At 36.5% G+C, this 22,008-nt stretch overlaps 1 protein-coding gene across 5 annotated transcripts in view; it reads right to left on the bottom strand.

Moving 5' to 3' along the window:
* The window catches only part of TMEM131 (transmembrane protein 131), a 224,564-nt gene that overhangs the window by 171,245 nt on the left and 31,311 nt on the right, over positions 1 to 22,008 (bottom strand). For 3 of the 5 annotated variants that reach the window (XM_070572090.1, XM_070572091.1, XM_070572094.1), the window contains one exon: positions 1,512 to 1,568. The exons of the other annotated variants lie outside the window; for them this stretch is intronic. In XM_070572090.1, the coding sequence (XP_070428191.1) occupies positions 1,512 to 1,568 (57 nt within the window). Of the gene's footprint in view, positions 1 to 1,511; positions 1,569 to 22,008 lie in introns of those variants that run through there. 5 annotated transcript variants of the gene reach the window in all.

The raw sequence follows: 22,008 nt of genomic DNA, 5'->3' as shown, positions 1-22,008 counted from the left end.
GCTGATTTATAAAGTCCTAAAAGGAAAATATCAATGGACAGCTAATCTTCGACAAAGGAGCAGAGGGCCTACAATGGGGAAAAGAAAGTCTCTTCAACAAATGGTGCTGGGAAAACTGGACAGCCACATGCAAAAGATTGAAAAGTGACCATTCTTTTTCACCACACACCAAAATAAACTCAAAATGGATCAAAGACCTAAAGATTAGGCCTGAAACAATAAGTCTTCTGGAAGAGAATATAGGCAGTACACTCTTTGACATCAGTTTCAAAAGAATCTTTTTGGACACTATAACTCCTCAGTTGAGGGAAACAATAGAAAGAATAAACAAATGGGACTTCATCAGACTAAAGAGCTTCTTCAAGGCAAGGGAAAACAGGATTGAAACAAAAAAACAGCTCACTAATTGGGAAAAAATATTTACAAGCCACTTATCTGACAAAGGGTTAATCTCCATAATATAGAAAGAACTCACACGGCTTAACAACAAAAAAACAAACAACCTGATCAAAAAATGGGCAGAGGACATGAACAGACATTTCTCAAAAGAAGATATGAATATGGCCAATAGACACATGGAAAGATGTTCATCATCGCTAATCATCAGGGAAATGTACATCAAAACTACACTAAGATATCACCTTACACCCGTTAGACTGGCAAAAACATCCAAAACCAAGAGCGACAAATGTTGGAGAGGTTGTGGAGAAAAAGGAACCATCATACACTGTTGGTGGGAATGCAAACTGGTACAGCCACTATGGAAAACAGTATGGAGATTTCTCAAAAAGTTAAAAATAGAAATACCCTATGACCCAGCCATCCCATTACTGGGTATCTATCCTAAGAACCTGAAATCAGAAATCCCAAGAGTCTCTTGCACCCCTATGTTCATCACAGCATTATTTACAATAGCCAAGATGTGGAACCAACCTACATGCCCAGAAACTGATGATTGGATAAAGAAGATATGGTATATATACACAATGGAATACTACTCAGCCATAAAAAAAGACAAAATTGGCCCATTCGCAGCAACATGGATGGACCTCGAGGGTATTATGTTCAGCGAAATAAGCCAGTCAGAGAAAGACGAACTCTATATGACTCCACTCATAGGTGGAAGTTAACATATTGACAAGGAGATCTGATCGGTGGTTACCAGGGAAAAGGGGGGGGTGGGGGGAGGGCACAAAGGGGGAAGTGGTGTACCCACAACATGACTAACAATAAAGTACAACTGAAATCTCACAAGGTTATCATAACATTAATTAAAAAAAAAAAAGGAAAATATCATGTTACCCATCATTACTTTTCCTAAAATGAAAAGAATTCTGGCATGCAACAAATTATGATATTTTGCTTTAAATGATCAATTACAATAACTTTAAACTATATGCCTAGATAAACAGTCCAATGCCTAAATTAGTCTACTAGCCTAAGTGGCCTTCCATGAGTGCTCCAAGCAGCTCCCTGCTATCCTCTATCATATGTCCAATTTTAACTCTTACCACAATCTGTGACTAGCTTCTGATTTGCTTGTTTGTCATCGATGCCTAGCACAAAGTCTGAAAAATGAAAGATAAGAAACATCAGTTGGGGTTGGCCCTGTGGCTAAGTGGTTAAAGTTCTGTGTTCTCCACTTTGGTGGCCCAGGATCATGGGTTCAGACCCCGGGTGCGGACCTACTCCACTCATCAGTCATGCTGTGGAGGCACCCAACATACAAAATAGAGGAAAACTGGCAAAGATGTTAGCTCAGGGCAAATCTTCCTCACAAAACAAATGAAAAAAAAGAGAAAAGAAAAAATATATATGTATTTGTTAAAATAATGGGATTATTTTAGAATTAATCATTATTAATGATATTAATCTGTCTTTTATAGTTATACTTGCTCAAGATTATTTCAGCAAAAGGCTCAGGAACAAAAATTTTTAAACATTCTGGATTAGGTTTGTATGGATCCCTTCTATCTGTAAATTTTACGACTGAAACTTTATTTCTTCCCTCACTAATCTTCTTATCTGAAAGATGTAATATATACCTAACTGATTTTCTTCTCACATTAAAAGTGCAAAGGAATTTATAAAAAGAACCAAATAAAGTACAATAATTGAAGTTCCCCAGTTTTTAATGAAGTACTATAAGAAATGTAAAGAAACAACAAAATATGGCCCATACACAGGAAAGAAATGCAAGAATAAAAACTGTCCCTGAGCAAGTCCAGACATAGGACTTACTAGGCAAAAACATTAAATAAGCTACTTGAAGTATGAGTACCATGTGCAATAAACTAAAGGAAAGTATAAGAATGATGTATCACCATATAGAAAATATCAATAAAGAGAAAGAAATTAGAAAAACAAAACGGGAGCCAGCCTGGTGGCCTAGTGGTTGAGTTCAGCATGCTCTGCTTCAGAGGCCCAGGTTTGGGGGTTCAGATCCTGGGCACGGACTTACACCACCTGCTGGCGGCCACGCTATGGAGGCATCCAACATACAAAATAGAGGAAGATTGGCACAGATGTTAGCTCAAAGCAAATCTTCTTCAAGCAAAAAGAGGAAGACTGGCAACAGATGTCAGCTCAGGGTGAATCTTCCTCAGCAAAAAACCCCCAAGAAAACGAAAAACAAAACAAATAGAAATCTGGACATAAAAAGTACAATAAATGAAAAACAAAATTCATCAGAGGGACTCAGGGTCATATTTCACCAAGTGGAAGGAAGAATCAGTGAACCTGAAAATAGGTTGAGATTATCTGGTCTGAGGAACAGAAAGAAATAAGAATGAAGAAAAATGAACAAAGCCTCAGTGACCCACGAGACACCATCAAGAGTACCAACATACACACAAGTGGTGTCCCCGAAGAGGAGTGAGAAAAGGGAGCAGGAAGAATATCTGAAGAACAGGTGGTATGAATCTGAACCAGACTATTATAAACTAGGTTGTTAATTATAATCCTCAGGGCAATCGTTAAAAAAAATGACTTAAAAACAATGTTACTAGAGAAAAAAAGACATTTTATAATGTTAAAGGGATCAATCTATCAAGAAGATAAACAGTTATAAACATACAAGCACCTAACAAGTGAGCTCCAAAATACATGAGACAAAAACGAACGGAAGTGAAAGGAGAAATAAGAAATTCAACAAAAATACTTGGAGAATTCAATACCCCACTTTCAAAAATTAGTAGAAAAACTAGACAAAAGATCAACAAGGAAATAACAATGAAACATAAACAACACTAGAAACCAGTAAGACCTAAAAGACATCTGTAGAACACTTCAACAACAGAATACACATTCTTCTCAAGTGCACATGGAACATTTTCCAGGAAAGAACACGTGTTAGGCCATAACACATTTCCAATAGCTTTAAAGGGACTGAAGTCATACAAAGTGTGTTCTCCAGCCACCATGGACTAAAATTAGAAATCAATAAGGGGGGAAATTTGGGAAACTCAAAAAATATGTGGAATTAAAAAATGCAATCCTAAATAACCCATGTGTCAAATAAGAAATCAGAAGAAAAATGAGAAAACATTTTAAAATGAAAAGAAAACCACAAAAGACCATAACTTATGAGATACAGTGAAAGCAGTGCTTACAAAAAAAATTTGAGTTGTACATGCCTATACTAAAAAAAAGATCTTAAATTAATAACCTATCATTTTAAGAAAGTGGAGAAAGAAGAGCAAACTAAAAGCAAGTAGGAAGAAGGAAATAATACAAGTGAGAGTGAAAATAAATAAAACTGAGAACAGGAAAACAACAGAGAAAATTAATGAAACAAAAATTTCGTTCTTTGAAAAGATCAACAAAATTGACAAATCCTTAGCTAGGTTGACCCAGAAAAAATTCATGAATGAAACATGGAACATTACTGCTGAACTTACAGAAATACAAAGACCTACCAACCTTACAGAAGTAAAAGAGATTATAGGAGAATCACTAGGAACAACTGTACAGAAACAAATTACATAGCCTAGATGAAATGGACAAATAACCAGAAAGACACAAACTACTGGAATTAACTGAAGAGAAACAGAAAATCTGAATAGAGCTATAACAAGAGACTGAATCAGTAATCAAAAATCTTCCCACAAAGAAAAGCCTAGGGACGGATGGTTTCATGGATGAATTCTACCAAATGGTTAAAAAATTAACACTAGTGCTTCACAAATTCTTCCCAAAAATAACAGAGGAGGAAACAGTTTCCAACATATTCTATGAGGCCTTATACTCTGATACCAAATCAGGTAATGCCATCACAATAAAAGGAAACTACAAACCAATCTCCCTTATGAATACGGATATCCAGTACTAAATAAAATACAAGAAAACCACATCCAGCAACATTTGCAGAGGCTTATACATCATGACCAAGTGTAAGACTAGTAGATTTTAAACTACAAAGCATCACTGAAAAAAATTAAAGAAGACCTAAATAAATGGAAAGACATCTGGTGTTTATATGCGAGAATATTTAACAATATTAAGGTTGCAATACTCCCCAAATTGACCTTAGATTTAAGGTACTCCTTATCAAAATCCCACTTTGCTTTTTTGCCAAATTGACAAATTGATCCTAAAATTCTTAAGAAAATACAAAGACCTATAACAGCCAAAACAATCTTGAAAAAATAACATAGTGGAGGACTTACACTTCCCAATTTCAAAACTTACTACACAAAGCTACCCTAATCAAGACAGTGTGGTAAAGGAATAAAGGTAGATGTATATAACTCAACAGAACAGAACTGAGAGCCCAGAAAGGAACCCTCACCTGTATAGTCAACTGATTTTCAACAGGAGTGCCAAGACAATTCAAGGAGGAAGCGATAGTCTTTTTAAGAAATGGTGTTGGAACAACTGGATATATGCGTGCAAAGGAATGAAGCTGGATGCTACTTCACACTATATGCAAAGGCTAACTCAAAACGGATCAAAGACCTTGGTGTAAGAGCTAAAGCTATAAAACTCTTACAGGTGTGGGGGCTGGCCCCATGGCCAAGTTCACGCGCTCCGCTTTGCTGGCCCAGGGTTTCATGGGTTTGGATCCTGGGTGCGGACATGGCACTGCTCATCAAGCCATGCTGAGGCAGCATCCCACATAGCACAACCAGAAGGACCTACAACTAGAATATACAACTATGTACTGGGAGACTTTGGGGAGAAGGAGGAGTAAAGAAAAAAAAGATTGGCAACAGATGTTAGCTCAGGTGCCCCTCTTAAAAAAAACAAAGAAAAGTAGAAATCTTTGTAACCTTGGATTAGGCAATGTTTCTCAGCTAGGATAGCTAAGCAATCAAAGAAAAACAGTGATAAATTGTACTTTATTAGAATTAAAACCTTTGTGCTTCAAAGGGCACTACCAACAAAGTGAAAAGACAACCCACAAATTGAAAGAAGATTTTTGCAAATGATATATCTGTTAAGGGATATGTACATAGAATACAGAAAGAGAACTCTTATAACTCAATAAAAAAAAGAAATATTCCAATAAAAAATAGACAAGAGATCTGAATAAATATTTCGCCAAAGAATATATACAAATACCCAATAAACACATGAAAACATGCTAAAGATCAGTCTTCAGAGAAATGCAAATCAAATCCAAAACAAGACACCACTTTGACACACATACCAGGATGGCTATAATCAAAAAGACAGACAATAATAAGTATTAGTGAGGATGTGGCAAAATGGTTAACCCATAAGTTGCTGGTGGGGGTAAAAAATGGACCAGCCACTTTGGAAAACAGTTATTCAAAAGGGTAAATACAGTAGGCCCCCATCCACGGTTTTAGTTACCTGCAGTCTGAAAACATTAAATGGAAAATCCCATTTAATACAATAAGATATTGTGGGAGACTACATTCACGTAGCTTTTATTACAGTATATTGTTAGAATTGTTTTATTTTATTATTAGTTATTGTTGCTAATCTCTTACTGTGCTTAATTTATAAATTGTTTTATCATAGGTATGTATGTACAGGAAAAAACATAGTATATGTAGGGTTCTGTACTATCTGCAGTTTCAGGCATCCACTGGGGTCTTGGAATGTATCCCCCATGGATAAGGAGACTACTGTATAGCGTTACCTAGACATAGTAAATCCACCCTTATGTAGATACATAAGAGAACTAAAAACATGTGCATACAAAAACTTACACACAGCAGCATTATTTATAATAGCCCAAAAGTAGAAACAACCCAAATGTTCACTGACTGGTGAATGATAAACAAAATGTGGTGAATCCATATGATGGAATATTTCTCAGTCACAAAAAAAGAATGAAGTACTGATACATGCTACAACACAGATGAACCTTGAAAACAATGCTAAGTCAAAGACATCAGAGACTAAGCACCACATATTTTACGATTCCATTTCTATGAATGTTCAGAAAGGGAAAATCCATAGAAACAAAGGTAAATTAACAGCTCCTAGTGGCTGGGAGGAAATGGGTTGTGACTGCTAATATATACAAAGGATAGTTTTTGGGGTTTGAAGTTAGAAAGTAGTGATGGTTGTACAGTTCTTTGAATAGACTTAAAAAAACCCCACTCAACTGTACCCTTTTAAAGAGTGAATTTATGATATGGGAATTATATTTCAATATTTAAAAATCAACAACAAAAAAAGATACGGCATGGTTTTATGCTCTATTCTCTAAATCTTTTCTTAAAAGGCTGCCTGAATGACATTTTTTTCTTTCCCCCTGGAGGAAATTTGCCCTGAGCTAAAATCTGTTGCCAATCTTCCTCTATTTTGTATGTGGGTCACTGCCACAGAATAGCTACTGATGAGTGGTGGAGGTCTGCGCCTGGGAACTGAACCCAGGCCCAGGCCGCCGAAGCAGAGCACATGGAACTTAACCACTAGGCCACCAAGGCTGGCCCCTAAATGGCATTTTAAAAACTGTATAACTATGGGACAGAATGTAATCTCTACTCCAGAAGAGTTTTAAGCTTTACAGTTCTTTCATGTATAGAAATTAATTTTTCAGTGTGCATGAAAGGGGAGAACAAATAGCAAATGATGAAGCAAATGGGGCAAACTGTCAACAAGACGTAAATCTGGGTAAAGGTACGTGAGTGTTTTTTATTCTATTTTGCTTCTTAGAGATTTTCTGAAAGATTGAATATATTCCAAATAAAAAGTTTACTAAAAAGAAAATCATTTATGCAAGACATAAAAATTTGAATGGTTAAACACACTCACTCTTTTAAAAAGCCTGCTATCAAGCCATAGTAAATCCCCTTACTTAATTATGCCAAGTCGGAAATACTAGTTATAGAGGTGTCTGGTATTCTTATTGCTGCCACACATTAACTGTGACAAGAATAATAAACTGAAGTGTCTGTTACTACAGTGGTACTATAGCCACTTTAAAACTATCAGTTAAAACGACACACTGACTCAGCTATTGTGCAGAGATTTTTATCATGTGTGTTTCTAATATGTGATTATATTTTATGATATACCATGGAGATATATATATATCTACATTGGATATATATAAAATACATCACATTCTAAATATTAGGTAAGTAATCATCTATATCTTATCAATAGTTTTTATCCCCCATGCCCAAAGAAGTGACTAATATAAGAAACCAGATGGGCCAGCCCCGTGATGACCGAGTGGTTAAGTTTGTGCACTCAGCTTCGGCAGCCCAGGGTTTTGCTGGTTCAGATCCTGGGTGCGGACACGGCACCGCTCATCGGGCCATGTTGAGGCAGTGTCCCACATGTCACAACTAGAAGGACTCACAACTAAAAATATGCAACTGTGTACCAGGGGGCTTTGGGGAGAAAAAGAAAAAATAAAATCTTTAAAAAAAAAAAACAAACTAGAAAACGAAAAGCAAATTAAACCTAAAATAGAAGAAAAATAATGAAGAATATAAACCAGTAAAATAGACAGCAGAAAATAGAGAAAAATCAAATCAAAAGCTTTTTGTTTGAGAAGATGAATAAACTGATAAAACCTCTAGAAAGACTGTGAGTAGCGAGAAGTCACATGTGAGAGACATAAGAAATGGGAGCTTGAACATGACTACACTCGCTATAGATCTAAGAGGGTTAACAGGGAGTGTTATTAACAACTTTGTTAACATAGTCAACAATTCAGATTATGATATGGACAAATTCCTTCAGAGACTCAAAATGCCAAAGATGAGTCAAGAAGAAAGTTAACCTGAATAGCCCTGTATGTAAAAAAGAAATTATTTTGCAGTTAAAAATCTTCTCATGAAGAAAACTCTAGGCCCAGATGGATTAACTCATGAATTTTCCCACGTAATTAAAGAAGAAAGACAATACCAATTCAACACAAATTCCCCCAGAATACAGAAGAGAAGAAACTTCTTGACTCATTTTGTGAAGCCAGCATTACTCTCATACCAAAAACAAACACAGTAAAAGAAAAGAAAAACTATAGACCAATGACCTTCATTACTACAGATGTAAAAATTCTCATTAAAAATTTCAGCAAATAAATCCACTAATGTATAAAAAGGATAAATACATCATAACCAAAGGGGGTTTATCCCAGGAATGCAGTATTGGTTTAACAGTCAAGAAAAATAATAATGTAGTCCAACCTATAAGACTAAAAGACAATCATCTCAAAAGATGCAAGAAAAGCATTTGACAAAATTCATCATCCTTCCAAGATAAAAAGATTTTGGCAAAGTAGGAACAAAAGGAACTGCCTTAAGTTGATAAAAGCCACGTACAAAAGACATGCCTAACATCACACTAAATGGTGAAAGGTGAGAACAAAGTTGAAGCTGTTCCCTCTCACCATTCCTATTCAACATCATACTGAAAGTCTTAGCCAATGTAAGACAGCAAGAAAAAGAAAAGCATGGAGACTGGAAAAGAGAAAATAAAATTGCCTTTTATGCACAGATATCATCATCTTCAATGTAGAAAATCCTAAGAAATCTACAAAAATTCTACCAGAATAAATAAGATTTAACAGAATGACAAGATACAAGGGCAACATACAAAAATTAATTTTAGTTCTAATTCTAGCAAGGAACAGTTGAAACTAAAATTAAAAACCACTTGCAATAGCATCAATATATATTAAATACTAAGGGATATATGTGACTAAATGTGGCCGGGAGACATTAAAGAATAACTAAATAAATGGAAAGATACACTGTGTTCTTGAATCAAAAGACTCAATATTAAGACACCAATTCTCACCAAATTGATGTAGATATTCAATGCAATCCTAATCAAAATCTCAGAGTTTTTGGTAGAAATTTACAAGATGATTCTAAAATATGTGCAAAAGCAAAGGATCCAAAATACTAAAAATAATTTTGGAGATTAAGATAAATATTGGAAGACAATACTGGCTGATTTTAAGACTTAAAATAGACAATCAAACCAGTGTAATATTGACAAAGGCAGTAGATAAATGGAATAGAATAGACACTCCAGAAAAAGACCCCCACATATATGGTCAATGAGTTCTGACAAAGGTACCAAGGCAATTCGATCAGAGGAAAAACAATCTTTTCAATAAAATATGTTGGTACAACTGGACAGTCAAACGGGAAAGGAAAAAAACAAGAATCTTGACACTTAGAAAAATCAACTTGAAATGAATAATACAACTTACTGCAAGAGCTAAAGCTCTAAAACTCCTAAACAACAACATATGAGAAAATTTTAGTGACTTTGGGTTTGGCAAAGATTTCTTAAGCAGGATACAAAAAAATCACGAACTATGAAAAAAAAAAGATAAATTAGACTTGATTAAAATTTTTACTCTTCAGGGGCTGGCCCCGTGGCCAAGTGGTTAAGTTCTCGCGCTCCGCTGAAGGCGGCCCAGTGTTTCGTTGGTTCGAATCCTGGGCGCGGACATGGCACTGCTCATCAACCACGCTGAGGCAGCGTCCCACATACCACAACTAGAGGAACCCACAACGAGAAATATACAACTATGTACCAGGGGGCTTTGGGGAGAAAAAGGAAAAAATAAAAATCTTAAAAAAAAAAAAAAAAATTTTTACTCTTCAAAAGACACTGTTACAGAAGTAAAAATACAAGCCACAGACCAGAAACAAACATTTATTTATCTGACAAAGGATTTGTATTCAGAATATGTAAAGAACTCTCGCAACTACTACTAATAAAGAATGCAATTTTTAAATGCACAAAAAACTGAACAAACATTTAAGCAAAGACAATATGAATGGCACATGAAAAAAAGCACATGAAAAGATGCTCAAGCTCCTTAGCCATTAGGGAAATGAAAATTAAAAATACAATGAGACACCAACACATACCCACTGAAATGACTAAAATAAAAAATTCTTACCATACCAGTGTTGGCAAGGATGTGAAGGGGCTGGAACTCTAACACAATGCTGACAGGACTGTAAAATAGTGCAACCACTTTGGAAAACAAGTTAGCAGTTACTGAAAAAGTTAAACATATATCTACCATATGATCTAGAACTCCATTCCTAGGTATATGTGCAAAGATTTGTACATGGACATTATAAGCAGTTTTATCTGTAATAGCTCAAAAGAGAAAACCAAAATTCCCTTCAATCAGTGAATGGATGAACAAATTGTGGTATATTCATACAATGGAATACTACTCAGCATTAAAAAGAATATGGAAACATGCAACATCATGGATGAATCTCAAATAATTAGACTGAATGAAAGAAAGCAGATAACAAGAGTACATACTATATGATTCTGTTTATATAAAAGTTTAGGACAAGAAGGCAGATGACAAAAGAGTATATACTATATGATTCTGTTTATATAAAAGTTTAGAGCATGCACATGAATATACAGTGGCAGAAGAGTGGTTGCCTGGAGTTGTGGGAGGAGGAGTAGATTACAAAGGGTCATAAAGAAACTTTAGGAGGGTGCATATGTTCATTATCTTCATTGTGGTAACAGTTTCACAAGTGTACACATGGGTCAAAATTCAAATGGTATGCTTTAAATGTGTACAGTTTATTGCCTGTCAATTATATCTCAATAAACCTTGTTTTAAAAAGTGAATATTTAGGGGCCAGCCTGGTGGCACAGTGGTTAAGTTCATGCGCTCTGCTTCACTGGCCTGGGGTTCGCAGATTTGGATCCCGGGTGCACACCTACACACCGCTCATCAAGCCACGCTGTGACAGCGTCCCACACACAAAATAGAGGAAGACTAGCACAGATGTTAGCTCAGGGCCAATCTTCCTCAAGCAAAAAGAGGAAGATTTGCAATAGATGTTAGCTCAGGGACAATCTTCCTCACCAAAAAAAGAATCAATGTTCCTTTCTATACTCTGTACATGGCTTGTTTCTTTGGTTATTTTTATACAACAGCTTTTGAAGGATTCCAAATCACTACCTCACATTAACTACAGGAAGGCTTTTCCCCAAAACTACAACCATCCTGTCTTATTTCTTGCACCTATGCACCCAACGGGCTTATTATATTGAAATATTCCCCCTTAGAAATACATAACTGTTATGTGATGATGATGACTATCAATCTCATTAAGTTAAATTTCTTTCTTGCAAAATATCCAAAATTTCAGCACAAGTAAGACAGACAAATAAATGCCTATCAAGCCAATATTCAACCATTGCATTAAAGCAGGTGAATGGGAAAAAGGATTTCCCAATGAAAAACAGTGGTAAAGCTTTATATTCTACATTTTCATCTAGATGATAGTTACACAAGTATATACATATGTAAACATTTAAAAAGCCTTGTATTTAAGATGTGTGCACTTTACTCAAAATAAGTTATGCTTCAATAAAAAAAAATTAGTCAAAGTTTGAGGGTAGCAGTACTATCTATTTCATGGACTTTCCCACCCTCCCTCCCTCTGACTTCTCCCAGACATGCCTCTGTGGCTTTGTAATCGCTGCCTTCTCTCCAGTATGCTATGATCCTCATGCCCCGAAACTTCCTTCTCCCCCAAGACCCCCTCCACATTCCAGTAAAGAGCATCAGGGAAGGCTCTCTTTACAAGATATTCTCCACCAGGTGGTAACAAATTGGGGAAGCAGTTAAGCTCAGTGACCTAGGAGAAACAGTATTCTGACTACTCTTTTTTTAAAGGTTAAGAGTACCTTAGAAATCAGAAGTTGAATGAGTTCAGAGCCAGAACTAGGGCATGAGCCTGCTGATTCCTAGAACCCAGTATTTACTACCACCTGATTTATTAGCTCAAGATTCCAATCTAGTTTTTTACACCATGGAATTAAAAACTGCTCAGTTGTCCACTTGTAAGCTAAGATGACTAAAATTTTAGCCAATAGATTCAAAGAGGGGATAGTAGGCTTTGTTTTTGTTTTTGTTTTTTTGAGGCAAAAATGACCTCATAACAGCCCAAATTTGCAGTAGAGGGCATACAGCGAGGCTGCATAGAGCCAAGAAACCAAGATAAACTCATTTCCTCGAGAACATCTGCACTGGAGTTTTAGGATTTATCAGAGTCGCAGATGTTAAAGTTAAAATGACTGACCAAGAAGCACAAAACCAAAGAGATCCGAATAAACCAACTCAACTGACGGCAAAGACTCACCTTAAGCACCACTGGACACATTTCAAACAGCAAAAATCCCTTTGATGAGGTAAAATTAATGATCTAAAGTGGTTAGAAAAACATGGCCTCATTTGGGTTTAGTGTGTAGGTTCTGGTCTACTTTTGTGGTCTGTAGTTTCAAAGATAGTTTAGTTTTGTAACAAGCCTTTGTGATGCTATACTTGTCTGCTTCGTTCTCTCAGCTCCGCCAGAGCCCCCACTGGATGCCTTCTGGTGCAGCACGAAGGGGTGGAAGGCACTTCCTTAGGCTACGTGGTAGGATTAGGTGACTGGGCGGAGGAAATGGCAGACCCTTGGGCGGATAGCACTTATCCCGGCCTGTTCTCTGGCCATCCTATTGGAGAGCTTCCCACTCTCTCTCTGCCGGGGCTACTGCTGCAGGCAGACCAGGCCTGTCGATGCCACTGGGTAAACATCTCACTATTAAGTCTCTGCTGGTCCTACGGTCAGAAAGGGCAGGTTATTTCTGTTCTTCTGTCTATGTCTATTGGCGATTCCAAGTTGTAGGCCCCTCCACTCTGGGATATATGGAAAATAAAAAGGAAACACAGGGAACCCATCGTGGTGTCATTCTTAAGTTCTGGAATCCCAGTTAGTCCACCTTCCTTCTGCCTTTTAGAATCTTCTAATGACCATCTGTTAAACTGCTTCCAAGGTATTTAGTTGTACTTAGATGGGAGAAGCAGGGATCGTAAGCCATCGTATCCCACTAAACCTGAAAAAGTAAATGCCTGCTAAAATAAAAGATTTAAATTGACCCATAGTCTCCTAACATAACAGACAACATCTCTGAACACAACAGAAAGTCACTCATTATATACTAAGAACACACAACTTGAATGAGAAAAGACAATCAACTGAAGCAAAAAGCAAGATGAATCCAATGTTGGAACCGACAGAGGTTTTAAAGCCATCACCATAATACTGTTTCAATAAGCAGTTACAAATTCCCTTAAGAAAAATGAAAAAATACAAAAACTCAGCAGAGAAACAGAAGTTATAGATAGAACTGAAGGTTAAAGCATTGAAAATAAAATTCTATATGAACAAAAATTTCCCAAATTTGGTGAAAGATATAAACCTACAAAGCAAATCCTACACAGGACAAACCCAAAGAAGTCTATGCCAAGACATATCACAATTAAATTTCTGAAAGCGAAAGACAAAAAGTCTTAAAAGTAACCTAAGAGAAATGACGCATTACCTCTAGCAGAAAACCAATTCCAACGGCAGTGGATTGCTCATCTGAAATCAGGAGGGACGTGGCACAACATTTCTTAAGTGCTGAAATACAAGAACTGTCAATTGTGAATTCTATATCGAGCGAAAACATCCTTCAGGAAAGGAGGAGAAATATAGACATTATCAGATGAAAGGAAATGAAAAACTCTGTCACTACCCTGCTCACCTCTAAAGATAGCTAAAGGAAGCTCCCTCAAAGGAAAGGAAATGACAAAAGAAGACTGGGGGTCTCTGACAAGTTTCTTAAATCATACTTGATGGCTGAAAGAAAATTATAGTAACATCTGTTGTGTTCAGTGTATGGAGAGGAAATACCTCAGAAAATTATATTTTAAAAAGTGGGGAGGGCAACGGAATCTTAATGAAAGCAAGGTTTTAAAATTGCGAAGTGGTAAAACATTGCTATCAGCAGGCTGTGGTAAGTTACATATGTATACTGTAATGCACAGAGCAACACTAAGAAAAATATACAAAAGCAATATACTCAAAAAACAACATAAATAAAACAAGATGGAAGCTCTTTAAAAAGAATTCCTTTAAAAAAGAAGAGCAAAATAAGCCCAAAGCAAGTAGAAGGAAGGCTATACAACAAAAATAAGAGCAGAAATCAATGAAATTGAAAACAGGAAAATAACAGAAAAATGAAACCAAAAGCTGGTTCTTTGGGAAAAAAATCAACATAATTGACAAAGCTCTAGCACGACTGATACACAAACAAGAGAGAAGACACAAATCACCAATACCAGGAATGAAGCAGGGGAGAGCACTATAATTGCTGCAGGCCTTAAAAGATTAATAAGAGAATACTATGAACAACTTCATGCTCATAAATTCGACAACTTAGGAAAAAATGGACCAATTCATCAAAAACCACAAAATACCAAAGCTCAGTCAAGATGAAACAGATGGCCAGCATACATCTAGAGCCATAAAAACAATGAATTTGTCAAAAGAAAGATCCCCCAAAAAAGAAATCCTCAGGCACAAATGGCTTTACTGGAGAATTTTATCTTCTTTAATATTTAAAGAAGAATTAGCACGAATTTTACATAATCTATTCCAGAAAAAAGAAGATGAAGTACTTCCCAACTCACTTGATGAGGCTAGTATTACCCTGATATCAAAGTCACACAAAAACAGAACAAAAACTTTTTTTTAAAACAGGCCCTGGCTGGCCCGTAGCCAAGTGGTTAAAGTTCTGTGTGCTGGGTTTCGGTGGCCCAGGATGGTGGGTTTGGATCCCCAGATCGGACCTATTGCACTCATCAGCCATGCTGTGGAGGCATACCACATACAAAATAGAGGAAGACTGGCACAGATGTTAATTCAGGGCAAATCTTCTTCAAGCAGGAAAAAAAAAAGATAAGAGGAAGACTGGCAATGGATGCCAGCTAAGGGACAATCTTCCTCAAGCAAAAAGAGGAAGACTGCCAATGGATATTACCTTAGGGCCAATCTTCCTCATCCCTCTCTCCCCTCAAAAAAAATCCAACACCCATTCATGATATAAATTCTCAGCAAACTAAGAACAGAATGGAATTCCCTCCACTGGATAATGAGCATCTGCAAAAAACTATTGCTAACATACTTCACAGAATGGTTTCCCTCTAAACTGGGAAAAATGTGAGGATATTACTTTCATAACTCTTATTCAGCAAAGTATTCAAAATTCTAGCCACTGCAATAAGAAAGATAAAATGTATTCAGATCAGGAAGGAAGAATAAAACCATGCCTATTTGCAGATGACTCTAGAGTTTACATACAAAACCCAAAGGAATCCATGAAAAACGCCAAAACTCCTAAAAAAAGTGAGTTCAGCAAAGTAGCAGGATATATCAACATACAAGAATCAATAACATTTCTATATACTAACAATGAACACGTGGAAACCAAAATTAAAAACAAAACACCATTTACAATCAATCCAAAAAAATATTTAGGCATACACTTAACAAAATACGTACAGGATCTAGATGCTAAAAACTACAAAATGCTGATTTAAAAAAAATACTTAAATAAATGAAAACACATATTTGTGGACTGGAGCACTCAATACAGTATAAATATCAATTCTCCACAAATTAATATACAGGTTTAATCAATTCCTATCAATATTTCAGCAAGGTGTTTCATAGACATAGACAAGCTTACTCTAAAATTTACATAGGAGGACACACTCCCTAAAATAGCTAAAAGAATCTTGAGAAATAAGAATAAAATGGAAGGAATTACTCTACCCAATAGTAAGGCTTCCTATATAGCTAGAGTACTCGAGGCCGTGTGGTACTGGCGGAGCGATACACACAGATGCACGGGATAGAACGCAGAACCCAGACACAGACCCATACAAATATGCCTGATTCTGACAAAGGTTCATGGGAAGAAAGCTGGCCTTTTCAGCAACAGGAGCTAGAGTAATTGGACACCCATAGCAAAAAAAAGCCAAATATTTTAATATCTTAGAACCAATTTATTTTGTTTGTTCTAAGTACAAATGTGAAATAATTACAATGCTCCATCACATAATTGGTTGATTAGATAGATAACCCTTTTTTAAAAATTCTATTCTTTGTTTTAACTCATGTGGTATTGATCTCCTATTGATCTTTGGGTGCAAATTAAAATTTCAAGTTTCTTTCAACAAACTCTTACAAATAACAGTTAAGTCATACTCCCTAAGGGGTAAAAGAAAATAAAACTTCTGGAGAAGTTTAGAAAATTTTCTTGGGCATTGTAGTATTCAGGGTGAAAATAGATAAATGATGCCAAATTGAAAAAGTGTTATAATTAGAAGAATTTAAGAATATTTTCTTTCTTCGCTAAGAATGCAAACTAGAATTTTTTTTCTTACTATTAAACATGACTTTTGTAAATGCATGGTTCAACAATTTTATTCACTCTCAGTCTTTAATAGTTTATTCCCCACCTCTGACATAAATTTTAAGCTAAAAATATTGTCTAACAGCATTAATTTAAAAATGAAATTAGATGTTTGAACCAATGTGAGATTTTTGACAAAGAGAAAAAAAAAATTAAAAGACACCAATTTGGCAGCTTCCAAACCAACAAAAACCAAAAAACCAAAAATCCTATTGTGTCCCAGTACTTAACGTTTTATTTACACACCAATTTTAGCATTACTGTGAATTTTGATTTATTATTTTACAATTTATTTACTTACTTTATGTTATTTGATTACATAAATACAAAAATGTAATTATAATATTTTTCCCCCTCTAGCAACTAACACAAATCTGACTTTACTCTAGTCCATCCTAGTCTGCTGCAAAGCTCGAGGGACACCATTTTTGGCACTAACCACTGGCTATAAACAGAAGCATAGGATAGGGAGGGGCAAGTTTACTTTATGATCTCATTGTGGGGTGAGTCAATTACAAACCTAAACTTAAAAAAAGAAACAAGTTACCTCTTCAGACATTAGAAAAAAACCTGTTCAAGTGCTAAAATTTCTACTCCAAAAGGACATACATTTTCTGTTTTGAAAATGTGCTAGAAAGTTTCCTGCCTGTTAGCATGGCTGCCAAGTATGTTGACAAACAGGTCAGGAAGAAAATTTCAAAACTAGGCCTCCAAAATACAATTAGCTGATGTCATAGTAGGTACTCTGGTAAATTACTTTTAAAAAACAAACAAGAAAACTTTTAACAGGAAGCTACTGTGCACAGGCACTATGCTGGGGACTAGGGCTGGACACTGCCTGTCCTCAGGGAGCTCACAGACTAAGATGGGCACAGGCAAGTAAGTCAAGTACTGGGGGCTCCCAGAGCATGGGCACCACCAAGTTCAACCACGAGAGTCTGCAGATGCCTCCAAGTAGTTAGTGGTTAATATGAAAGACAAGTGAGAGTCAGATAGGTGTGTATTCCTACCAGAAAGTACAACAGCGCAAAGGAATTAGAGGTATGAGAAATTATGGTTCTCTCAGAAAATAACAGTCATTTAGTAGGTCTGAAATTTAAGGAGCACTGGGAGGAACTAGAGAAGAGGTTGGAAAGGAAAGCAGAGGCTGCGCCACACCACATACTAAGCCCTGGAAGTTATGTGCTGTTTTCCCCATTTTTTTAGTAACTTGCCCAACGTCACACAGCAGGCAAACGGCAGGGTCAAGATGGGAGCTAAGTCTGTTTTTCTAAAGTTCAAGCTCAGGCGGCCTGTCAACAATCTTTCATACACAGAGGGGGTCTCTCAAGAAGATTGGCTTCTTGAAGGTAGAGGAATCCAATGATGAACTAGAAAAATAACCAACCCTTAAAGTGATCATTAAAACAGCAGTTCTCAAAGTGCAGTCCTTGGATCCCTGCATCAAATTACATTGGCCCTCAGTAAAATGGGGATTCTGAGCCTACTTCTAAACCTACCGAACCATATTCTCGGGGAGTGAGCCTGGGATCTTGATTTTTTATAGTGATACACACAAGCTTTGGAGGTTGGTGATTTCAATGCCTTTTCAACTGAAGCCAGGTATGGATGACCAGATTTGGAGGGGAGTATGAAGAAAGGAAAAAGATTAATTCAACTCCAGACATACAGGATTTGAGACAACAATGGAATATGCAAGTGAAAATGCTGATGCAGGCAGTCCCAGAACAGTCTCTGAGCTTGGGCAAAGAGGTCACAGTTGAAGACACACATAGAGAGATGAAAACTGAAGCTCCAGGCCTTAAAAAGCCAGTAAGGAAGAAGTGGGAGAGAGCTGAAGGGCTTTCATAAGGGCAGAACCTCCCTGAGGCAGCAGTAGTGCTACTGACAGTAGAGGTTTCTGCGAAAGAGGAACAGAAAAGCACAGCATGTGTCATGAAGGCCAAGACGAGGGTTCAACAGTGTCAAAGGCTATCACACGGAGAGGATGGCGGGAAGGGGCGGCAAAGACTTTAACGACTTTAAATAAGCCACCAGATTCAGCCAACTGGAAGTCATTGGTAGGTCCTGAGACAGGTTTCTGAGTGACAGAGCAGAAGCCAGACTATAAAGTAGTTGCCTGAAAGACTCAAGAGAAGAGGTGAAGGGTTAGCCTTGGAAATGCTCTTTCTAAAGAGTGAAATAAACAAACATGTGGGTGAAGAGACACAAACTGAGGTTAAGAGAAAGGAGCCGATGCTGTAGGGTCTATTTTCTTTTTTCTTTTTTTTAAAGATTGGCACCTGAGCTAATAACTGTTGCCAATCTTTTTCTCCCCCCTTCTTCTCCTCCCCAAAGGCCCCAGTACATAGCTGTATATTCTAGTTGTGAGTGCCTCTGGCTGTACTATGTGGGACGTGGCTCATCAGCGTGGCCTGATGAGCGGTGCCATGTCCGATCCCAGGATCTGAACCAGTGACACCCTGGACCGCCGAAGCAGAGCCCACAAAGTTAACCATTTGGCCACGGGGCTGGCCCCATGGAGGGTCTATTTTCAATAAGCTAAGACTCAAGGTCATCTGTGTCTGTGCTTTGAAAAGGGGTAGGGAACCAGGAGGCATGCTTGTAGAACCAACTGCTTTCAGCCACATGGTAAAGACTGTGGCCTTGACTCGCAAATAGGAAAACATTTTCTGCCAAATCTTTCACTGTCGAAAACTTCAACCTAAGAAAAACTAAAAGAATGATATACTGTCATATTTATTTTAACACATTCTCCCTTCCTCTTTTGCTCTCCCTACAAATATTCACTTTTTTTTTTTGCCAAAGCATTTGAAAGTAGGCTACAGATATCACAGTATTTCCCAGTAAATACTTCAGCATATATCCTCTAAGGATAAGGACATTCCTAGACATAATCACAATTCTATTATCACATATAAGTAGTTTCATGTTGACACAATATTAAAAAATACGTAGTCCATATTTAAGTTTCCTCAACTGTCCATCCAAAAGTGTCCAGTTTTTCCTGTAGTCCAGAATCCAATCAAGAATCATGCATTACAGTTGGTTGTAATGTTTCTTTAGTCTCCTTTAAATCAGGATAGTCTCTTCAAATTTTATCTTTCATGACATATTTTTTAAAAATCAAGACCTAGTGTTTTACACAATCTCCCAAAATCTTGATTTGCTTTACTCTTTCCCCAAGCTTAGATTCAGATTAAACATTTTTGGCAAGAATAATACATCGATGACATTGTGCATCTCATTAATACACAGATATGTCAATCTGTCTGACATTACTGGTGATGCTAAATTGGAGTAGTGGGAGAAATGGAAAGAAAGGACCACTTGGTTAATGTAGTATACACCATATCTTTCCATCAAAAAGATGTCCTTTTCCTTTTGTAAATAATAAGTAATCTGTAGGGAGAACAGTGAGAGAGTGTGCATCTGTCCGACAGCCTTTTCAACAATGATTTTAACATCCACTGATGATTTCTGCTTGAAGCAATTATTACACTGGTGGTTGTAAAATGCTTTTATAATTCAATCATTCCTTGTACATTTACTACATGATGTTTTTTGGTAATGCCATTTTCATTTCCTTCTACCCTTTTCATGTTTGAGTATCACTATAGACTCACGAATTTTTCTCCCAATACAATTGATTACTATTATTATTCCTTTCTGATGCTCAAAATGCCCTGAATTTGGCCAACTGGAGTCCCTTGAAGTCAGCTCTTGTGTCCTTCTGACATGTTATCATTAGTCCTTCAGAACTTGTTTGCTTTCTGCCACAATAAAATGTTCCAGGATCACCTTGTAGTTTTCCTGTCTAAGCTCTAGGTTTCTGAAACAATTTAAAAGAAATAAGACCAATTCTATATAAATATTTCAACATTATAGGAGAAAATACCTCTCAATTTCTTTGAGGTCCACATTATCCTGGCACCAGAAACAGACAAAAAATATCTAAGAAAACTAAAACCAATATCCATCATTAACAAAGACACAAAAATGCTTAACAATGTTTTACCAAATTGAGTCCAGCAATATATAAAAAACAAATAACATAATGACCAAATGAGGATAATACCAAGAATGTGAGGTTGGTTTAACATTTAAGGAAAAATGCATTAAAATACACTAACATACTAAAAAAAGAAAGAATACAACTATCTCAACAGATAAGGAAAAAGCATTTGACAAATTTACCAATTCGTGATGAAAACTCTCAGTGAACTAAGAATAGAAAGGAATTTCTTCAACCTGATTATGAGCATCTATGAAAAATCTACAACTAATATCATACGTAATGGTGTAAGAGTGAACACTTTCCCTCTAAAATTGAGAACACGGTGAGGATCCATTCTTGCCACTTTTACTCAACATTGTTCCGGAAGACTTAGGCATTGCACCGAGGCAAGAAAAAGGAGCAAAAGGCATACAGATTGGAAAGGAAGCTGTAAAACTGTTTCTATCCACAAACATGATCATGTATGTAGAAAATCCTAATGAATCCACCCAAAAAAGGGCATTAATAGAATAAGTAAATTAATTAAGGCTGCAGGATACAAAGTCTATATACAAAAATCAATTACATTTCTATGTACGAACGAACAACTGAAAAATGAAATAAGGGCCGGCCCCGTGGTCGAGTGGTTAAGTCTGTGCACTCTACTTTGGCGGCCCAGGATTTCGTTGGTTTGGATCCTGGACGCAGACGTGGCACTGCTTATTACGCCATGTTAAGGCAGCATCCCACGTGCCACAACTAGAAGGACCCACCACTAGGGTATACAACTATGTACTGGGGGGATTTGGAGAGAAAATAAGAAGAAAAAAAAAAAGATTGGCAACAGTTGTTAGCTCAGGTGCCAATTTAAAAAAAAAACAAAAATGAAATAAAACTACAATTCCAATTACAAGAGCATTCTTGTATTTGTATACTGAAAACTATAAAATACCACTTACGGAAATTAAAGACCTAAATAAACAGAGATGCAGAACCATGTTCAAGGACTGAAGACAATGTTATGACGTCAATTCTCTCCAAACTGATCTATAGATTCAAAGATTCAAAATCCCAGCATCTTTTTTTTTTTAGGAAACTGATAAGGGTGAAATTTATATGGAAATGCAAATAAATTAAAACAGCTAAGCAATTTTTTAAAAGAACAAAGTTGGAGAACTTTAAATTATCTCTTTTAAAGACTTACTAAAAAGCTGCTGTAATGAAGACAATGTGCTACTAACAAAATGATAAATGTATAAATCAATGGAATAGAATTGGGAATCCAA

The sequence above is a fragment of the Equus przewalskii genome, chromosome 14, assembly GCF_037783145.1.
Source record: "Equus przewalskii isolate Varuska chromosome 14, EquPr2, whole genome shotgun sequence".
Taxonomy (NCBI): Eukaryota; Metazoa; Chordata; class Mammalia; order Perissodactyla; family Equidae; genus Equus; species Equus przewalskii.
The sequence above is the reverse complement of the archived record's forward strand: the minus strand, read 5'-3'. Positions and strand labels throughout refer to the sequence as shown.